The 16,767-nt window shown below is 63.2% G+C and overlaps 2 protein-coding genes across 3 annotated transcripts; one reads left to right on the top strand and one right to left on the bottom strand.

Moving 5' to 3' along the window:
* The first annotated feature begins 2,988 nt into the window (after window positions 1-2,988).
* On the top strand, window positions 2,989-12,957 carry THPO (thrombopoietin). 2 transcript variants are annotated; one of them, XM_059731193.1, is made up of 6 exons: window positions 2,989-6,556; window positions 7,383-7,781; window positions 10,658-10,785; window positions 11,030-11,116; window positions 11,857-12,021; window positions 12,138-12,957. In XM_059731193.1, the coding sequence occupies exons 1-6, from the start codon at window positions 6,214-6,216 to the stop codon at window positions 12,327-12,329; spliced, it is 1,314 nt and encodes a 437-aa protein (XP_059587176.1). In that variant the 5' UTR covers window positions 2,989-6,213; the 3' UTR covers window positions 12,330-12,957. The 2 variants fall into 2 exon arrangements, with proteins under 2 accessions (XP_059587176.1, XP_059587177.1); XM_059731194.1 differs by lacking the exon at window positions 2,989-6,556 and having other exon boundaries at window positions 6,595-7,781.
* A 1,213-nt stretch (window positions 12,958-14,170) lies between these two features.
* POLR2H (RNA polymerase II, I and III subunit H) lies at window positions 14,171-16,743 on the bottom strand. The gene is made up of 5 exons (XM_006260771.4): window positions 16,601-16,743; window positions 16,407-16,490; window positions 16,217-16,310; window positions 15,173-15,256; window positions 14,171-14,828 (listed from the first exon to the last, which is right to left on the bottom strand). The coding sequence occupies exons 1-5, from the start codon at window positions 16,671-16,673 to the stop codon at window positions 14,711-14,713; spliced, it is 453 nt and encodes a 150-aa protein (XP_006260833.1). The 5' UTR covers window positions 16,674-16,743; the 3' UTR covers window positions 14,171-14,710.
* Between the last annotated feature and the right edge of the window lie 24 nt (window positions 16,744-16,767).

Here is a 16,767-nt window from a genome sequence, read left to right as displayed (position 1 = left end):
GCTGGGAGCCGCTTCCAGCTCTTCCCCTGCAATGTTGCAGGGAGCCTGGTATGCTGGGGGCACCCCTGTGCCCCAGGGCTGGCGCGTGAGGGGCAATGCCCACTGCAGAGCAGAAGAGGCCCTTCTCCTTTTGCCAGTTCAAGCAGGACCCAGCTTGGCCTGCTTCCCTGGCCCCAGCACCCCACCCCACCGAGAGCAGGCTGGTGTGGTGGGCCATGCTCAGCTGTGACAGCCTCGCCTGGCTACACCAGACTGCACCCAGCACATCCGTGCCTGGTGGCAGCTGGCGGGTCCTGGCCGTGAGTTGTCACTGCAGGACACCAGCTGATGTGCGGGTGGTGAGGAAACAGGCGCCAGCGGTGCCTTGGCTGGGCACAGCGGGGCCTGCATGGAGTTCATGGACCAGCCCCACCGGTGCCCCCGCTGGGGAGGGGGCTGGGAGGGGCATGAGTCCCTGTGCCATGCGGGCTGGCGAGTGGCAAGGGGAAGATGCAAGCTCCCATGCCCCTGCCTTACAGCTGCCCCAGGGTGCTCCTGTCGGGTACGGGCGTGCTGCACCCCCCACCCCCCACCTAAAACCAGCCCTGCCCAAGGTGGTGGCCACACCTATTTCCAGAGGCCACGCCCCCACAGCCTCCTGCACCTGGTGGAGAGCTTGGGGCTTGCTGTTAACTCTCCACCTAGGACTATGATGGCCCAGCTCTGCGCTGCTCCAGATCCCTCCTCCTTTGGCCAGCCCCCCTGGAAGACATCTCTGTGCCCACCTCTGCTGCCCTCAGCCCTGCTCTGTGCATCCCCCGTTGTCTGCTGGCATCTGCTGCACTTTGAACACACCGGGCAACAGTGGACCAGTCCTGTTAGCAGCACCCAGCCTGGCTACCCTGGCTCCCTCTGCCCCTGCCCTGCACCTTAGGGCCAGCTGCAGGGGGCTGGGGGCACCTCCTGTGGGTGCCCAGAGCTTCCAGCACCTCCTTTGGTGACTCACATGTGGGGGGGGGGAGAAAGTGCCAGGCCCCCCCAGCCTTGGGATGAGCTTTCCCATGACTAATCCCCCCTCCCTGCGGCCCAGCCTGGGCTGGCTGCCTGCGGTGTGCGGTCGCCCAGGCCAGGCCCTGGTCCCCAGAGCCTGGCTCACTGTGATCTGTGGAAACATCTCATAACTCACGTTGGATGTGGGGATTATGGCGAGCTCCGCAGTATTTGCACAACTGGAGCTGGGCTCTGGCGGCCAAGACAAAGACCCTGGGGGGGAAGGAGGAGAGGGGAGGGGGACAAGGGGGGGGGGGGGCTAACAGGTACCGGGGGTGGGGGGAGCAGCTGCCTTTTGTCTGTCACACATGGATTTTATTATTTCCTCGCACTCGCTCCCAAGCTTCCCCAGCCGCATCGCACAGAGTGGAGCCAGGGAGGGATGTCTGGCTGTGGCAAGGGGCTGGGGCTGGTCCAGAGGGAAGCCCTGTTGCCACGGCCACACTGATGCCAGCTGCCCCATCCTGGCACTGGGGATGCCCCATCAGGCTGGGCAGCTGCAGGGGGCAGCATCTGGGCCCTGTTGATACCAGGACATGATTTGGGGCATCTTAGCCCAGCAGGGCCTAGTAGGACTCCCTGCCAGCTCTTCTCTGCACGGGCCCTGAGGCAGGCACTGGGCAACTCTCCCCTGCCTGTGTGCATGGCGAGGGCAGCAGTGCCTATGCCCCTGGCAGGGAGTGCTCACTCCTGGGGGCTGTGGCTGGCTGGGGGCTCCAGGCAGCAGCTCTCAGAAGAAAGCGCTGACGGACCCACCTGGGACACATGGCCAGAGAGCAGCAGTTTGGTCACCAGCTTGGAGGGAGACTCAGCAGTCAGGTTGGTGCCCGGGTCCCCCCACCATGGGGTCACAGGGCTGGTGGGGCCTCTGAGGTCCCAGCACATCCAAGTCCCTGCCTGAGGCAGGATCAGCCCTGCCCAAACCAACCCGGACATGTCCTTGTTTCACCTCCTCCCAAGGCTACACGAGCCACCTTCAGAGGCCTGGGCTCCTGCAATACCCCAACACTACCTGTGTCTGTACCCACTGCTCCATCGATCCGATCAAAGGGATCGTGCACAGGGATCCTGGCTTCTCACAGCCCACCCTGTTGCACAGCTTCAAGGCATGTTGCCCAGAGACACCCAGAGCCCCCGCACCCACCCTAGGTAAAGCCAGGGGATGAGGCCTGGCTGTGTCCCGCTGCTGCCTGGGGTGGTAGGATGTGCTTGAGAGATCCAAGGCAGAGGACTGTGTCCCCTGCTGCAAAACCCTCACATTGCTGTCTACAACACCATACCCATGTTGGCAGACCGGGTTGTGGGACAGGGGAAGCTCCATCCCATATGTCAGCCTATCTGCTTTGACACCCCTGTGAAGGCAGCCACACCAGCCACCGCTCCCTTACAGGGGACCAGGCCTATGGGGATCAGGCCATGAGGGTGCATCCCGGGGAAGTAGGAAGGTCATGTGCAGAAGCACCAAGCCCCGCTGTACCTTGCAGGGTAGGCGGTAGACAGAAGCCCCGGGGGCCTGTGTGATAGCACAGTGTTAGGAGCAGCGCTGGTCCAGAAGACACTAACGTTGGAGGAAAGGCTGTTGTCCAGGGCTGAGTTACCCTGGTGTGTCTGATCCCATGGGCAGTTGCCCTCTGCTCCCTTATCCCAGCACAGAGAGCCTGGGGGTGACTATGGAAAGGAAGCCTAACCAGAGTAAAAGCTTGGGGTACATTACCCCAGATTAAACGCACTGTGTGTCTACACCCCTGGGGGCCAGAGCCTTCTTGCAAGTCCCCCTCCCTAATTTCTCATAGAGGTTTCCTCTGCGGGGGCTGCACAGGGGTGGGGGGAAGGATCAAAGCTAGCGGCTGCATGTGCATTTGTGCAGGGGAATCCTTTCTGCCCCAGCCTGGGCTACTGGGACAGCCATGGGGGTGGGGGCTGCTATTTGGAGTGGGGATTAGCTGCCTGGGAACCAGCGGCCCGGGGCTGGGGGGTGTTTGTTGGGGCTGGCTCCCAGCTGCGCCCCCGGGGAGCCCTGCCACACACAACGAGGAGGCAAATATTTGTGCCCAGACTTCACAGCCCAGCGAGAACAGCCGCATTCCTGCCCCCAGCCACCTTAACCCCTTAGTACCCGGCTGGCTCCTGCCCCCCAACCCTGGGCCTGTGTCCCGGGCAGCCACAGCCCCATGCTCTGAGGGCTGGGCTGCCTGCTGGGCCGTGGGCAGGGTGCTGGGCCTGGGGTGGTGGGATCACACATTGCTGTAGGGATACATGGATGCCACAACCCAGTGCACACTGGCTCGCAGATGCAGGCATGTACACGCCTCTCCGCAACCTCCCCCTGCACATACAGGCCTCCCAGCACACAAGCACAGGCACATGCATCTCCCAGCCAAAACCCATGAAGTACACGGTCATGCACATGTGTGTACACGTACTGCTGCTCCCTGCTCATATGCTCTTGCCACATGCGCTTTACCAGCTGGCATGAGCAGGGTCCTGCCCACAGCCCCACCTTCCTGGGCTGGGACCCTGTGTCCCATCCTGTGTCTGAGCATCCTTGAAACAGGCCTAACTGCACTTGAGTCTTCCAAGAGGGCCCCTGTGTGCAGGGCCAGGAGGGGGTATGCAATGCCAGTGCTTGCTGCACCCCACCATCTGGGTACCACGGGACTAGGATGGCAGCACTTCCCTCCCTGGAGACAGCACCTGCTTCAGGGCTGAGCCTAGGCAGCCCAGGGCATGGGGGTGGCCAGCAGGGAGAGGCCCCATGGCTCTTGCCACTTGGCATTGGAGCTCGCAGCTGCTCACGGGAGCTGTGGGTCCCTCCGCCAGCTCCATACCTGCACAAAAGGAAAGGTGAGGGCAGGAAGGCAGTGGGGCCCTGCCCTGGCTGTGGATGCCACCGTGCCCGGGCTGTGGCCTCTCTGGCAGGTGGGAGGCTCTCAAGGCCTTGGAGGCTGTGAGGTGGGGGTGGAGGACTGGTGCCCCCCAGGGAGGAAGGCGAGGGGGGCCGAGGCAGCGTGAATGAGGTGCAGGAGGACGTGTTTGCTCCGGATGTGGTGTTTATTAGCCATTTGCAAATGCAAAGTGGGACCAGGAGGGAAGCGACAGCTCATCAGGGCAGGAGCTCAGAGGTCCACCCCCCACGCCCCAGAGCACCAGCCACCCCAGGCCTGGAGCCCAAGGACCCTGGGAGTGCCCTTGAGGTGCCCATGGCCTGAGCTGCAGCAAATGTGTCTCCCACTGGCCACTTCCCACCTTGGACAGCAGCAGGAGAGTGATGGTGGTGAAGGGGGCTGGCACCAAGGCCCGTGCCATGCACATATGCACCTGGGTGGGGGGGCTCTGCTCATCCCTCGGACTTGGCATAGCCCCTGCCCTGAATCCCCCCTCCCCGCCCCTCCCAGCACAGCTGGCCCTGAGTATACACAGCTGTTTGCTCAGCAGCCCCCCACCCCACCCAGGGCATTTATGAGGGGGCTTTATGGCCATGGGGCTTCAAAGGACCTGACCCCCCCCAGGGCCTGTTACCATCCTGGCCTGAATGGGGGGGCAGGATGTGGGTGGCCCCTTTCCTCCCAGAAGCCTGGAGGGGGGGCGGGGGCAGGGGGCCTGCCCTGCTGCACTGAGAAGGGCTCCCTCCCCCAGCCTGGCTTCGGTGCTACCATTCACACCTGGGCAAACGGGCTGCTAAGGGCCCCCCAGGAGGCCATTCTCAGCCACTTTGTCCCATGTGAAGAAGCAGGGGGGTCACTTCAGCACCTGGGCAGCTGCCACCCCCAGCCTCAGGGCATGACAGCCAGATGTGCCCGCGGGGAGGGGGGAAGGGCACTGAGTGTCCTGGGGTTCACCCTGGCACTGCAGCCTGCCCCTGCGGCCCCACGGTGCAGGTGCCTGGGCTCTGCCCTGTGCTCTCAGCTGTGCCATGCAGGGGAAGAGGTCACAGTGGTGGCAGCACTGGCAGGGGCACAGCCTATGGGCTCTCCTGGGCTGGGGGAAGCCAGTACCTGCTGCAGGAGCCATGCATGTCTCTCCACCCTGTAATCCCAGGTCAGGGCATGGAGAGCTACCTGCCTGGCCTTGCTCTGTGCAGATGCTGTGCTCCCTCCAGCTGGCTGCAGTGCCCAGGGCCTCTCATCCCATTACCCTGGGGCTAAGTGGCTGCTCTCAGCTTGCACCCCCTGCCAGGGCCTGGCATGCAAGGCTCCGGGGTGTGCGCATGGTGTGTGCTCAGGCCTGTGCACATGGAGGGCAGACCGGTGCCCCAGGGGGGCTGCAGGGAGGCGGGTGGTGTTGTCACCCCCTTGTGCCCGCAACTGTGGGTCACCTGCCTGCCACGTGCTGCCCCCAGGCCCTGCACCAGGCCCTGCAGCCAGTGCCTAGAGTTGCATGCTGGGCTTGGCTCAATCCCAGGGGCACCTCCAGGCTGAAACATGGCCCGGGCAGCTCCTTGGGGAGCTCTAGCCATGGAAAGAGCCAACCTGAGCTGTGGGGGCTGCAGTTTCAGGGCCACATAGTGCTGGCTCCCCATGGCACTGCCCCCAGACTCCTTTCTGCAAGATGGATCCAGAGAATCAGAGGGTTGCTGGGGCCCCTGGGGAATGGGAAGGCAATACCCAATGCAGTGGTGGGGAGAGGGGCTGGGAATCTCCCAGGCCGTAGGGTACACCTGGGGGAGCCCCATCTGCCCGTCCAGTCCCTCAGGCGAGCAGCACCCCTCCGTGCAGCTGCAGGCAGTGCAAAATGTCAGGGGAGGGCTAGGAGCCTGGCAGCCTGGTGCTGGGGCTGGGACCTGCCTCTCCCATCAGGGCAGCCCCGGGGCCCCCCAGCACCAGGATCTGGGTCCCCACCCCTGGTATTCCTCTGGCTCCAGCTTGGTGGGGGCCGGGGCTGTTGCTGGGCCTGGTACCTGGGAATGCCAACACCCCAAGGCCCTGCATCGCTGCTCCCCTGCCCATGCCAGGATCCACTCCATGCCTGCTGCTTCTCACTGGATCCAAACCACCTTCGCTGCCCTGATGCCAAAGGAGGTTGCAGCTGCAGCCCAGGGCATGAGTGCTGTGGGCAGCTCAGTGCCGGGAGCAGGCCCTGGGTTATGCCATCTCTGTTGGCAAAGCCCAGAGGCAGCTGCGTGGGCATGGGCACAGGGCACTGGTGACCACCTCCCAGTCTCTGGCAGAAGTGGGGTCAGGGTGGATGCCAGGCTCAGTGCCCTCGCTGTGGGCACGGCGCAGACAGAACCGGGCTGGGCTGCAGGGGCCACGGGGCTCCCAGTGGTGTCGGTGCTGGTGCCAGGCTGGAAAGGTGCAGCCCTGCACGTCCGCAGCAGGCGGAAGCCACATACATCCGCATTGGGCAAGGCCCGGAGCGTGGGCAGCCGGGGGAGGGAGGGTTTGGAAGGTTGACCTTGGTGTCCTGCCTTGTGCCACAGACCCTGACGCACAGATTGAGGCACCCGCTGCGCTCTCCCCTGCTGCCTGCTCCACTGCCACAGGCTGCAGGGTGCCCTGGAGCCCGGTGCAGCCCAGCCGCTGCCCAGGTGGGTGCCTGCGGGGCAGGCTGCTGTGGGGGCAGGGAGGGAGGCTGGGCCCGGGAGAAGAGACCTGTTTGCTTTTGCCTGCTCTGTCACCCATCCAGCCCCTGCCGGGAACCGCTGGCTGCCTGTTTGTGTGCGTACCTGCGTGTGCCCATGTGTGAGTGCGCACAGCTCTGCAGGTCTGGGGCCCCATCCTCCCCCCCACCCAGGACCCCCAGAGCCCAGCCGGGTGCAGCTGCGGCTGTGCGTGGGCGCAGGGTGGCAGGTGTGTTTAGACTGAGCACACACCGGGCCATGAAGCGTGCAGCCCTCTGCGTGCCAGGGGGGCCTGTGTGTGGGGGGAAGGCGGTGGTAGCTCTGCCGAGGCCCTGGCGGCGTGGGTCTGGGGGCTTCACCAGCCACCGCATGGGCAGTGCTGGCAGGGGGCATCAGCCAAGGGCTGGGGATGCCTGCGGTTGCCTCCTCCCACCCCCCTGCCTGGGCCTGCTCCTGCACCCTCCTGCCCCTGCCACCACACAGCAGGGCAGGGATGGAGCTGCTGGCCCTGTCCTGGTGGTGGGTGAGGGGGACCGTGTGTGTCTGGGTGCATGTGTAGATAACAGTGTGAGTATGCTGGAGGGTTGTGAGGGGTATGTGTGTGTACGTACGTGAGGGTGTGTGTGTGGGAGGATGCATCTCAGCATGGAGCTACAACCCTTCCCCGGGGGCTGGGACCTGCCCTGTGCGGTCCTGGGTGCCAGAGGCAGGGGCTGGGACGCTGGCTCACTGCACCATCTCCCTGCAGGCTGTTCCCAGAGCGGTCCCCAAGCCCTGACCCCATCTCTTGCAGGGTTTTCTGGCCTGAGCCACTCCAGACCTGCGTCAGGCCCAAGGTGCCGGGAGGCTCCCGGTTCACGAGGGCGGTGGGAGCACCGGGGTGCCTGGAGGCCCCAGCCTGTGCCGGGGACCTGGTGCCTCTGGCATCCCACTGTGCGCACGCCCCCCGCACGGCGAGCCAGGGAGGAAGCGTCTGGAAGCAGGAAGCCGCTCGCGGGCCAGCACTCGTCCCTGCTCCTTGGAGAAGCACAACAGGAAGCGGTGCTGGGCCAGCCCGGGGCTCCGGCCGCCTGGACTCGGGGCCCCGCTGGGAGCCGCCCCCCATGGCCGCTGGCGAGGAGCAGGGGAGCAGCTGCAGGCCGCCAGGAGCAGGATGTGGCGCCCAGACAGCCCCTTAGCATGGAGCTGAACCGTGAGTGCCCCACGCCCAGGGTTGCTCCTGGAGTGGGGGTGGGAGGGCGGGCATGCTCTGGGGGCAGAGGAAACCAGGATGGGGCCCTGCAGGCCACGCCACCAGGGCTCCCAGCCCTGCCCCTCTGGCACCTCCCAGCCTCGTCGTCCTGTGGCTCATTCGCATGAAGCAGCCACGTGCCGCGGCTGGCCAGGCTGGCACTCCACCCCTGCAGGCACGTGGGGCCTCTGCCCGCTGGCTAGGGGCATTTCTCACCCCTGCCCTCAGCTGGGTGAGAGGCAAAGGGGGTCGGGGTTGCCCGGCCATGGGTCTGGGACAGCCTAGTGCTGGGTCAGGGAGGCTGAGGGCAGAGGGACAGGGTAATGGGGTAGGCAGGGCAAGCGGAGATGAGGGGCAAGGGCAGGGCTGCTGGGGGCAGAGGCGATAGGACCAGGCATCCAGGACCAGGAGGGGAGACCCAGGCGTGCCAGGACAAGGGAACATCCCAACTAGCATGCCGCATAGCACAGGAAGCCCCAGGCTCGTGGGTGCCCCAGCTCATGCCCGGCTAGGGAGCTGCTTTGACCCCTGCCCTGGTGCCATCCTGTGGTTCTGGCCCGTGGCGCCCCGGCCTCCCTGTACGTGATGCTTCTCCCTGTGTGAAGCCCGGCAGGCCCCTGCTCCAGGGCTTGAGAGTGAAAGCGGCTGTAGTGCCGCCTGGACATGCACACGCACACGCACACACACGTGGGCTTCTTATCGGGAGCGGGAGCCGCAGAGGAAGCCGCTCATCCTCCCCCAGCGCCGCCCGCTTCCTAGGGAGCAGGCCGGCAGGAAACAGCCTGGGAAACCCCACCCCAGCTGGAGCCTAGCCCCATGGCGCCTGCCCCCCCCATATCCGCAGTATCAATATGCCAGACCCCAACCCCCTTCTTTCGTCACCGACTGGGTGCCAGGCACCCCTGATGGCAGGGTGTCCTGCCCTCTGCCCTGCCACCTTTACACAGATCCCAGCGTTGTGAGCAGCTGGATCTGACAGTTGAGGTGTTGTAGACCCCAGGGCCGGATCCTGCCCCACCTAAACAGGTGCGTTGGAGGTCACCCTTTCTCCAGGGGCTTGGCTCTTAGGTGCCAGGGTTGAGGGAGACAGGACCTGGCCCTAGGCCTAGCGGGCTGGTAATGCTGCCCATGCCGCTGCACTGCCAGCTCTGCCTGGCTGGTCTTCTTTATGGAAGACCAGCCTGGCAGAGCTTTATGGTCTTCTGTATGGAAGACCAACCTCCACTCAGCAGGGCGGCTGTTCTGGGCTGTGGGGAGGGAGCGAGGTAGCAGGGGGCTAGGAAATGCTGGGAAACAGAGCTGCCTTGGAGCATCTGGATGGCTTGGGCTCCCACAGGCAGCTCCAGTGAGTGCAGCAGCCCCAGGCGCCCCCAGGTGTTGCCCGTCAGGGATCTTGCTAGTCGGGAGCCCAGGAAACCGGGAGCCCTGGAGCCAGGAGCAGGTGTGCAGAGCTCAGCGCAGGGCCCTGCAGGGGGATTGCCAAGGCCAGGTTTGTCCCATCGCGGTCACCACTCCCATGGCCTGGATACTATGGGCTCCTGCCCAGAGCAGGGCCAGCCCCTGCCCTGAGTGAACCCTGGGTTTCAGGGGGCAGAGCGGTAATTATCCGACCCTTCACTGAAAATCAAACCCACCTTCATGCACATGGAAACAAGCCCCAGCTCTGTGCTCAAGCGCTCGCTCCCGAAGCTCCCTGGGTACGGTGGTGGCAGACGTGGACCAGCCGGTCACATTTGCACAATCAACAGCAGCGTGACAAGTGCAGCGGCAGGAGGGGAAGTAAGAAGGTAGATGGGAGAAGGGCTGCCTTGCCTGGCCGGGGCAGGAGGGAGAGATGCTGTAACAGACAGTGGCCAATACTAGATACTCCACTTCCCGCATTCAGATCTTTGTATCGGAGAAGAGATATTAATTAGGGGTTGGAATTTGTTCAGCGTAACATAAATGATTGGAGACTGCAGTGAGCGAAGACCAAAAGAGCTCAGACCCTGGATTTGGATTCATGTATGTATATGAGTAGTTTGACACAGTGACTCTCCCGTGTCAGGCGATATACATAAAAGCCAAGGGGCTGAATGGCAGTGCACAAACATTTGCTGTAAACCTCAAGGGCTTGGTTTTTCTATCAATCCAAAATGTCCAATTTTCCTCTGGCTAGACATACAGAACAAAAGGATGCCTTGTATACTGTGTGGGGAAAACCTGGCCTCGTAGAGGAAGGGCAGGAATGATTTGGGATGATAGAAGGGGTCATTATTAGGAGAGATGGGACCAAATTAAAAAACAGAAAAGAAAATGTGATGGAGCGGTTGTGTCAGGGTGATGGTTTGGGAAGAAGACCATGCTCAGAGCTAGCCAGGGTCATGGGGGGTCACCCCAGCTTTGGTGGGGCAAGACCAGACCCAATGCTCAGTCTGCAGGGGATGGGAAGTGCCAGCCCCTTTGCCACCCACAAGCAGGCCATGCCAGGCCGCAGAGGGTGTTTCCATGCCAATAGCCATCCCTCCTGCAGCCCAGCGCAGTCTGCACCCAGCAGCACCTGGTTGGGGGTGCATACGTGTGGCTACGCTGCAGGAGGAGGCAGGCAACTCTCACGCACGTGATGCAGCCGGCGTGGCTGGCACGGGCTGTGCCAGCCTGGGAGCTGCCTGGCACCACCCAGGCAGAGCAGCACATGTGATGCACAGCAGGGAGCAACTGGGACAGGGCTAGCAGTACACAGAGATCAGTGATGGGGGGCAGGGAACCCCACTCCTTGTAGGGGCCAGGGGAGCTCTGCCCCTGCCCAGATCTTGAGGAAATCCAGTGCGTGGCATCTTGCCTTTCTGGTCCCACAGGCCTGCTGCTCCTCACAGCCTTCCTCCTGCATGTCCGGCTATCCAGGATGAGCCCAACCCGCCTGGTCTGCGACAGCCGCCTTATCCACAAGTACATCGCTGAGGCCAAGGACATGGAGAGGAGAGCGGTGAGACCTAGACCAGCCTGGGCTGGAGCTTTTCCCTGGCTGGGGCTCCTGTCCTGATCCCTGCAGCACCCCTCATGGCAGGGTATCGGGGGCTCTGCCACAGCCCCGGCCCCCGCCCCCCTTGCTGGGGACCCCCGGCACTGTGGTGAGGGAACAGGGCAGGGTGACCCCCCACCCTGCACAGCCCTTTCCACTCTGGGGCCAAGCCTCCAGTGGGGGCCTCATGCTCCTGCTCTCCTCACAGGGCCTGTGCCAGGAGCTGCTCCCACTCCCCAAGCCCGTCCTGCTGCCCCTGGTGGACTTCAGCCTCCGCGAGTGGAAAGTCAAGACCGTGAGTGAGGTGGCAGGGGGTCGGCAGGGGCTGGCATCTGTGCCCCCACCATGTCAGGGACTGTGGGGCTGCCCCTACACATGCACGGAGCATGCCCCTGGCAGGGGAGGTGGGGAATAGATACCAGTACATATGGGGCTTGCTGAGGGATGTGCCCCCCCAGCAGGGGGGACTACGTGGCCTTTGCGCACAGCCAACCATGGAGTTCCTGGTCCCTCACCAGGCCATCATGGAGCTTTGACCTGCCTCTACAGAGTAACCCCAGGCCTGGCGCACTGCGTCTGGGAAAGTGCCAGGACCCAAAGTATTGGGGGATTGTTCCCCAGATCCCACCCACAAAAAAATGCAGCCCTTTCTGTAGGCAGAGCTCCCCCCAACATTTCAGGCCCACCGAGTCCAGCCCAGCCCAGCCCAGTGAGGACCTGCATGGAGAGCTGGCCAGATGGGCAAGGCTTGGACCTTCTGCTGCCTGCAGTACAGCCCCTCTTCCCAGCCCCACCAGCTCACCCATCCCTGTGCCTGCAGGCACCGAGGGTTGATGCAGCCCCCGCAGCTGGAGCTGCACCCTGGCTTCTCAGTGCTTGCCCTGAACAGTATTGCCTTCCTCAAGTGCTGGTTTAGCCACAGGCATGCCCAACCCTGGCCCCCAGACCACTGGAGAGAGCAGGGCCCTTCTGGCAGATGCCCGAGCCTGGTCCTTGCAGTGCCGGGTTCACACGCTGCCCCCCTCTCCCCTGCAGAATGAGACCAAGCGGCAGGAGATCCTGTGTGACCTGGCGATGCTGGCAGATGCTGTGACGGCCGCACAGAGCCACGTGGGGCTGGAGTGTGCAGGTGCCCTGCTAGAACAGCTCTACCGCAAAACCAGCTCCTTCCATCTGCTGCTGCAGACTTTCAGCTGGCAGGTGAGCCCCACCCCCACCCCCCCCACGCTCAGGGGATGGCTCCAGGGTCACTGGCCCCCAGGGTTTGCCCTGGGGCACCAGGAACCACTGATTGAGCCTCTGCTCTCTTGTGCCAGGTGGGCGCTGGGGGCCCCAGCTGCACCCCACGGACCGTGGCCCAGAGCCACCCCAGCACTGCATTCCTAGCATACCGGCAGCTGGTGCAGGGCAAGCTGAGGTTCCTGTTCCATGACCTGGCCCGGGAGTCATGTGCTGAGGGCAGCCCTGGCAAAGCCCCAGAACCCCCCAGCCCCTCAGCGGGCCGGTGAGAACATTGCATGCTGATGGTTAGATACCATGGGCAGAGCGGGGCCCTGCTCTCCAGGGCAGGGCAGGTAGAGGCCCTGTTGGAGATGGGGGCTGCTGCAGCCACACATTCGCACGGACAACAGGCAGCAGGTTCCTCTGGTGTGACAGCCTACTCCAGTGGTGAGTGGCCCAGTACCAAGGGGCAGGGCTGGAAGGAACCTGGCCCCAGGAGACAACTGGCTGGAAGATGTGGCTCTGCTTGGCTCAGGGCTCCTTCAGGATGCAGGGCAGTACGTGCTTACAGCAGCTTGCTTCCCCGGCAGTACAGGGCCTGCAATGCAGGCACTGTGAGGCCCCATGGGCAAGGCCAAAGGACTTGATTTTCCCATGGGCACCAGGAGTGGCAGCAGGGTGTGCCCCCCCCATGCCTTCATCCCAGCGCACAGCCAAAGGCCCTGCAGCCAGACTGGTCTGATGCAGCTGACCCAGCTTCTGTGCCTGCTGGTTTGCTGCTGCAGGGATCAGACAGCAGAGTGAAGAGCAGTGCCTGGGACAGAAAGGACAGAGGTCCTAGGGTTTACTGGAGGCAGGGGAGTCAGGGTCTTTCTACTGTGAAAACCTTTTCCGATTAAAGAGCTATTTTTCTACCGTGCCTCCCCAGCTGCTTGCCAAGAGGTGATGGGCAGGGCAAATGGCTCTGCTCCTACATAGGATGGCTCCACCGGTTATGAGGACTTGTGAGAGAAGGACCATCCCCAGGGCCTCAGCCCCCTTCTGCAGATCTTGCCCCCAGCCAGGAGCCGGGGTTCCCGGCTGAGAATGGGCACTGGCTGATGATAGCCACCTGGCACCCCCCTGTGGCAGCAGCTGGAGCTGCAGGCAGGCAGGCAGGCGCTTCCCCAGGACAAGCCCCTACTCCCCATGTGTGGCTCACATCCCTGCCATAGGTGGCTGCCAGGTCATGCCCAGGAGTGATGGAGGCCAGCAGGGCCTGGTTAAAGAGCAGCATAGGGCAGGGGCCCTTTGGGGTGGTGCAGCTGGGCTACCCCCTCCTCCTCTTTGGGCAGATGGTTTTCCCAACTCCCAGGATAACCCCCTCCCTGCCTGCAGCTGCTCCTCCATCTCCCCCATTCTCCACACCCTGGCACTGAAGTTTTGGTGGCATTCATTCATCTTCCACCTGATGCCAAGGAACTCAAGGCTGCAGAGGGCAGGTTGTGCCTGGCCTGTACTTTGGCCTTAGCATTTCAGCTGAGGGGCCTCATCTATGCAGCAAACCTTCCCAGAGGGCTTTGCCTTCAGCTGCTCCTTCACTGAAGTGCCCTGCTCACACTGAAATGAAAAGGCCAGGTCTACTCTGACATGGACAGTTCTGTGGCCATTTCATGCCCCCTGAAACAGTGGACTGCTGCAGCTGGGGGCTGCAAATCCCATCCTTTCAGGAAGTGGGTGTCTTGGATACCCTCCTGCTGTGACTGGGAAGCCCTGGTGGAGGTAACAGCACAATTCCAGTCCACTCAGACAGAACTGAGCCTCCGGCCTGTTATAGTGAAGAGAGAGCAGTGATGTCTCCACCTGTGCACACAACATGGAAGCACCCGCCAGGGCCCACAGGTAGCCTAGAACTAGAGCTCGGAAAGGAGAACGCACTGGGCAAAACGGAGGGGCTGCTAATGATTTCACAGCTGATCACGTCAACAGGGACAGGAGCTGAACAGTGCAGGGCCTGAGAGTCCCCAGCCCAGGGCTTGCAGGGGTTCAGTCCTTCATTAGGCCATGGCTATCATTCCCCAATGCGCTCAGTCCCATTGCTTACCTACTTCACACCTTGTGGAATTCTGTGGGAGGCAAAAGCCAGGACAAATCTGAAAAACAAGTTTAATAGCGAACCAGAGGGGATGGGCTCAGGAGCTGCTGCCCTCCTCGCCAATACAGCACATGGCCTGCCTAGGTGGGTGGCATAGGCTGTACTGCAGCCTGCAGTGGAGCCACGGGGCAAGGATGTAGCCTCCCAGCTGGCCGAGGAGAGCATGTGCCATAGGCAAGTCCTCCAATGACCGGCACCTGCAGGCAGGGACCTAGGAGCTCACCTGCGTGTGACCAGCCCCTACAAAGGGCAGTTCTTCAGAGACTGGGGCATGAGCTGAGGTCTCAGCCTGCTCGGCAGAGAAGCAGTCTCCTGGCCTGGATGGCAACCCAGCAGAGATGTGAGCAGTGCAGGCCTCTGGGCTGGCTGCACAGACTGGAATGCATGGCAGGGTTCAGGCCCACGCAGATGAGGGGTGAAGGAGCCAAACTCCTGAGGCACGGATCAGAGAGGTTGCTGGCAAGTCCATGTCTGTCCAGACAGCCTGTCAGGCAGGGTCCCTGCTGCCTCCTGCAGACCCTCAGCTCCCGCCCCTTAGAAGGCCAGTTTCTTCATGAGGAGGTACACCCTGGAGTCCACTTCGAAGCCATGCAGGTTGTTGGCATCTCCCTGGAGACGCATGAGCAGCCCTCCATAGGACACGTAGGCAGAGCTAGGGTGGAGGGGAAGGATGAGAGCAGGGTAGGAACTCGGGGGAGGCTGACCATAGCCCCAAGCTCTAGAAGCCTAGCTAAGAGGCAGCAGCACTGGCTCATCACGGGGCTGAGGGAGCTGGCTGCCAGGGCAGACTCCAGCCAGCCCCTCAGGGAAGCAGTCCCACACGAGACCAGCGTACTGGGCAGCTCAGCACAGACTGCTAGCAGAATCAGGTGTTCCTACCCCCAAGCTGCCAATCTGGCACCCAGACAGGACATGGACCACCCCCCACCCCTTGGCATCCACGAAGGACCAAATTCCCAATGAATGACAGGGAAGCAGCACAGGGGAGACACTTACAGTCGCGTGGCAGCCTCCGTAGACGTCTCGTCTCCCTCAATCCTGTACACCTTCCCATACATCACATACTCAAACTGGTCAGCCCTGTGAGAGCAAGACAGCAAGGCTGGAGGAATCGGCATGACCCTGGACCCAACCCTCCTGCCCAACACAACCCCCCTCCAGGCTAAACCCCTGCCAGCTAACACTGAACGCCCCCAGTCATCCTTCCACCCTCATGCAGCTGATCAGCGCTGCAGGCTGAAGCTGTCTGCCTCTTTTTTTCATTTGGTGACAGGCTCCCATCCAACACCACGGAGCTAGGGGATTTTTTTGGCTAATACGGATGGCCACTTATTAACCAGCCATATGGGCCAACACCAATCTGATAGCCAATATACAGCCTGGCAACTTGGAGAGCAGCATCCGGCCTGTAAGCCTGGGGGGCGGGGAGGTGGGGGATGGGCAGGCAGATCAAGGCCCACCACAGTGAGGGAGGACGTGGGACTGGGGAAGGGGCAGGTGCTGCCTGGCCAGGGTGGTGAATGGGCCCCTGGGGTAGGTTACCTCTCCCAGGAGTACACACAGCAGAGAAGCTGCCTCCTCCCCAGACACAGCTCCACCCTGCAACTCACCTGGGGGGCCCATTCACTGCCCCGGCTGTGCAGCACCTGCCCCGCCCCACTCCCTCCCTCACCGCGGGGGCCTCGATCTGCCCCCACACCCCTTCCCTCCCACTGACTCACCAGCCAGACGCTGCTCTCCACAGTGCAGGGCCGCGCTCCTGGCCGAGCGCAGGCTGAGGCTGCTTGCATGCGCGCGGCATTTAGTCGGTGACGTTATCGGCTATGCCGGCCAAAAAAAGCCAACCGCCGATAACGTTAATCGCCGCCGATCTGATACATCACCGATGTATCTGCGCCCTCGACACGGAGCCCCGGCGAGGAGGGAGACCGAGAACAGGCGGGGACCCGGTCGGACGCGGCAGGGAGGAGCGTCGTAAATACACAAGGCAGGGGTTGAAACAAAGCCAGGCTGCAGACACGGGCGCGCCCGCGCCCCTACCTGGAGGGCCGGTCGTCCGTGGGGTTGTACTCGCCGTCGTCCAGCGTCCCGTCCTCGTACAAGGTGCTGGCGATGACCAGGCGGAACTTGTCACCTGCAACCCGCGGGGTCAGCGCCGGGCCGGGGGCGCGCGGGCCTGGGGTGGGGGGTGAACCCTTCCCCGCCCGCCCGGCCCCGCCCCGCCACCTACCCAGGTCCACGGGGTAGATCTGGATGTTGACGTCCAGGATCAGGTCCATCTTGAAGGACTCGCTCTCGCAGTGCAGGCGGGACACTGCGGGCAGAGCGGGGGTCAAGGCCCGGGGGGGCGGGGCCTGGGATGAAGGGGGCGTGGCTTGGGCACAACAAGGGGGGGGCGGGGGAGGCTGTCCCGGCCCTGCTTACCGCGGTCGAACTTCTTGCCCTCGGGGTCGATGTCCTTCACATCGAAAATGTCCTCGAACAAGATCCCGGCCATAGCAGCGGCCGCGCTCCCCCGTGCCCGGCGCCCGCCGCGGCGACACGCGCTGCTACTGCCGCTTCCGGCCGGCGCGCCGGAAGTGCCTCATCCG

Source organism: Alligator mississippiensis, chromosome 7, assembly GCF_030867095.1.
Source record: "Alligator mississippiensis isolate rAllMis1 chromosome 7, rAllMis1, whole genome shotgun sequence".
Lineage (NCBI taxonomy): Eukaryota > Metazoa > Chordata > Crocodylia > Alligatoridae > Alligator > Alligator mississippiensis.
This window is presented reverse-complemented; position numbering and strand designations above follow the sequence as displayed.

What these genes read in the sequence shown, in the direction of transcription:
- THPO (XM_059731193.1), top strand. Translation starts at nt 6,214, where the DNA reads ATGCCAGGCTCAGTGCCCTCGCTGTGGGCACGGCGCAGACAGAACCGG. An exon ending in CCTTAGCATGGAGCTGAACC is followed by an intron (nt 7,782 to 10,657) that starts GTGAGTGCCCCA and finishes CTGGTCCCACAG; the next exon opens with GCCTGCTGCTCCTCACAGCC. An exon ending in GCGAGTGGAAAGTCAAGACC is followed by an intron (nt 11,117 to 11,856) that starts GTGAGTGAGGTG and finishes TCTCCCCTGCAG; the next exon opens with AATGAGACCAAGCGGCAGGA.
- POLR2H (XM_006260771.4), bottom strand. Translation starts at nt 16,673, where the DNA reads ATGGCCGGGATCTTGTTCGAGGACATTTTCGATGTGAAGGACATCGAC. An exon ending in GGGCAAGAAGTTCGACCGCG is followed by an intron (nt 16,491 to 16,600) that starts GTAAGCAGGGCC and finishes CTCTGCCCGCAG; the next exon opens with TGTCCCGCCTGCACTGCGAG. An exon ending in ACGGAGGCTGCCACGCGACT is followed by an intron (nt 14,829 to 15,172) that starts GTAAGTGTCTCC and finishes CCTCCACCCTAG; the next exon opens with CTCTGCCTACGTGTCCTATG.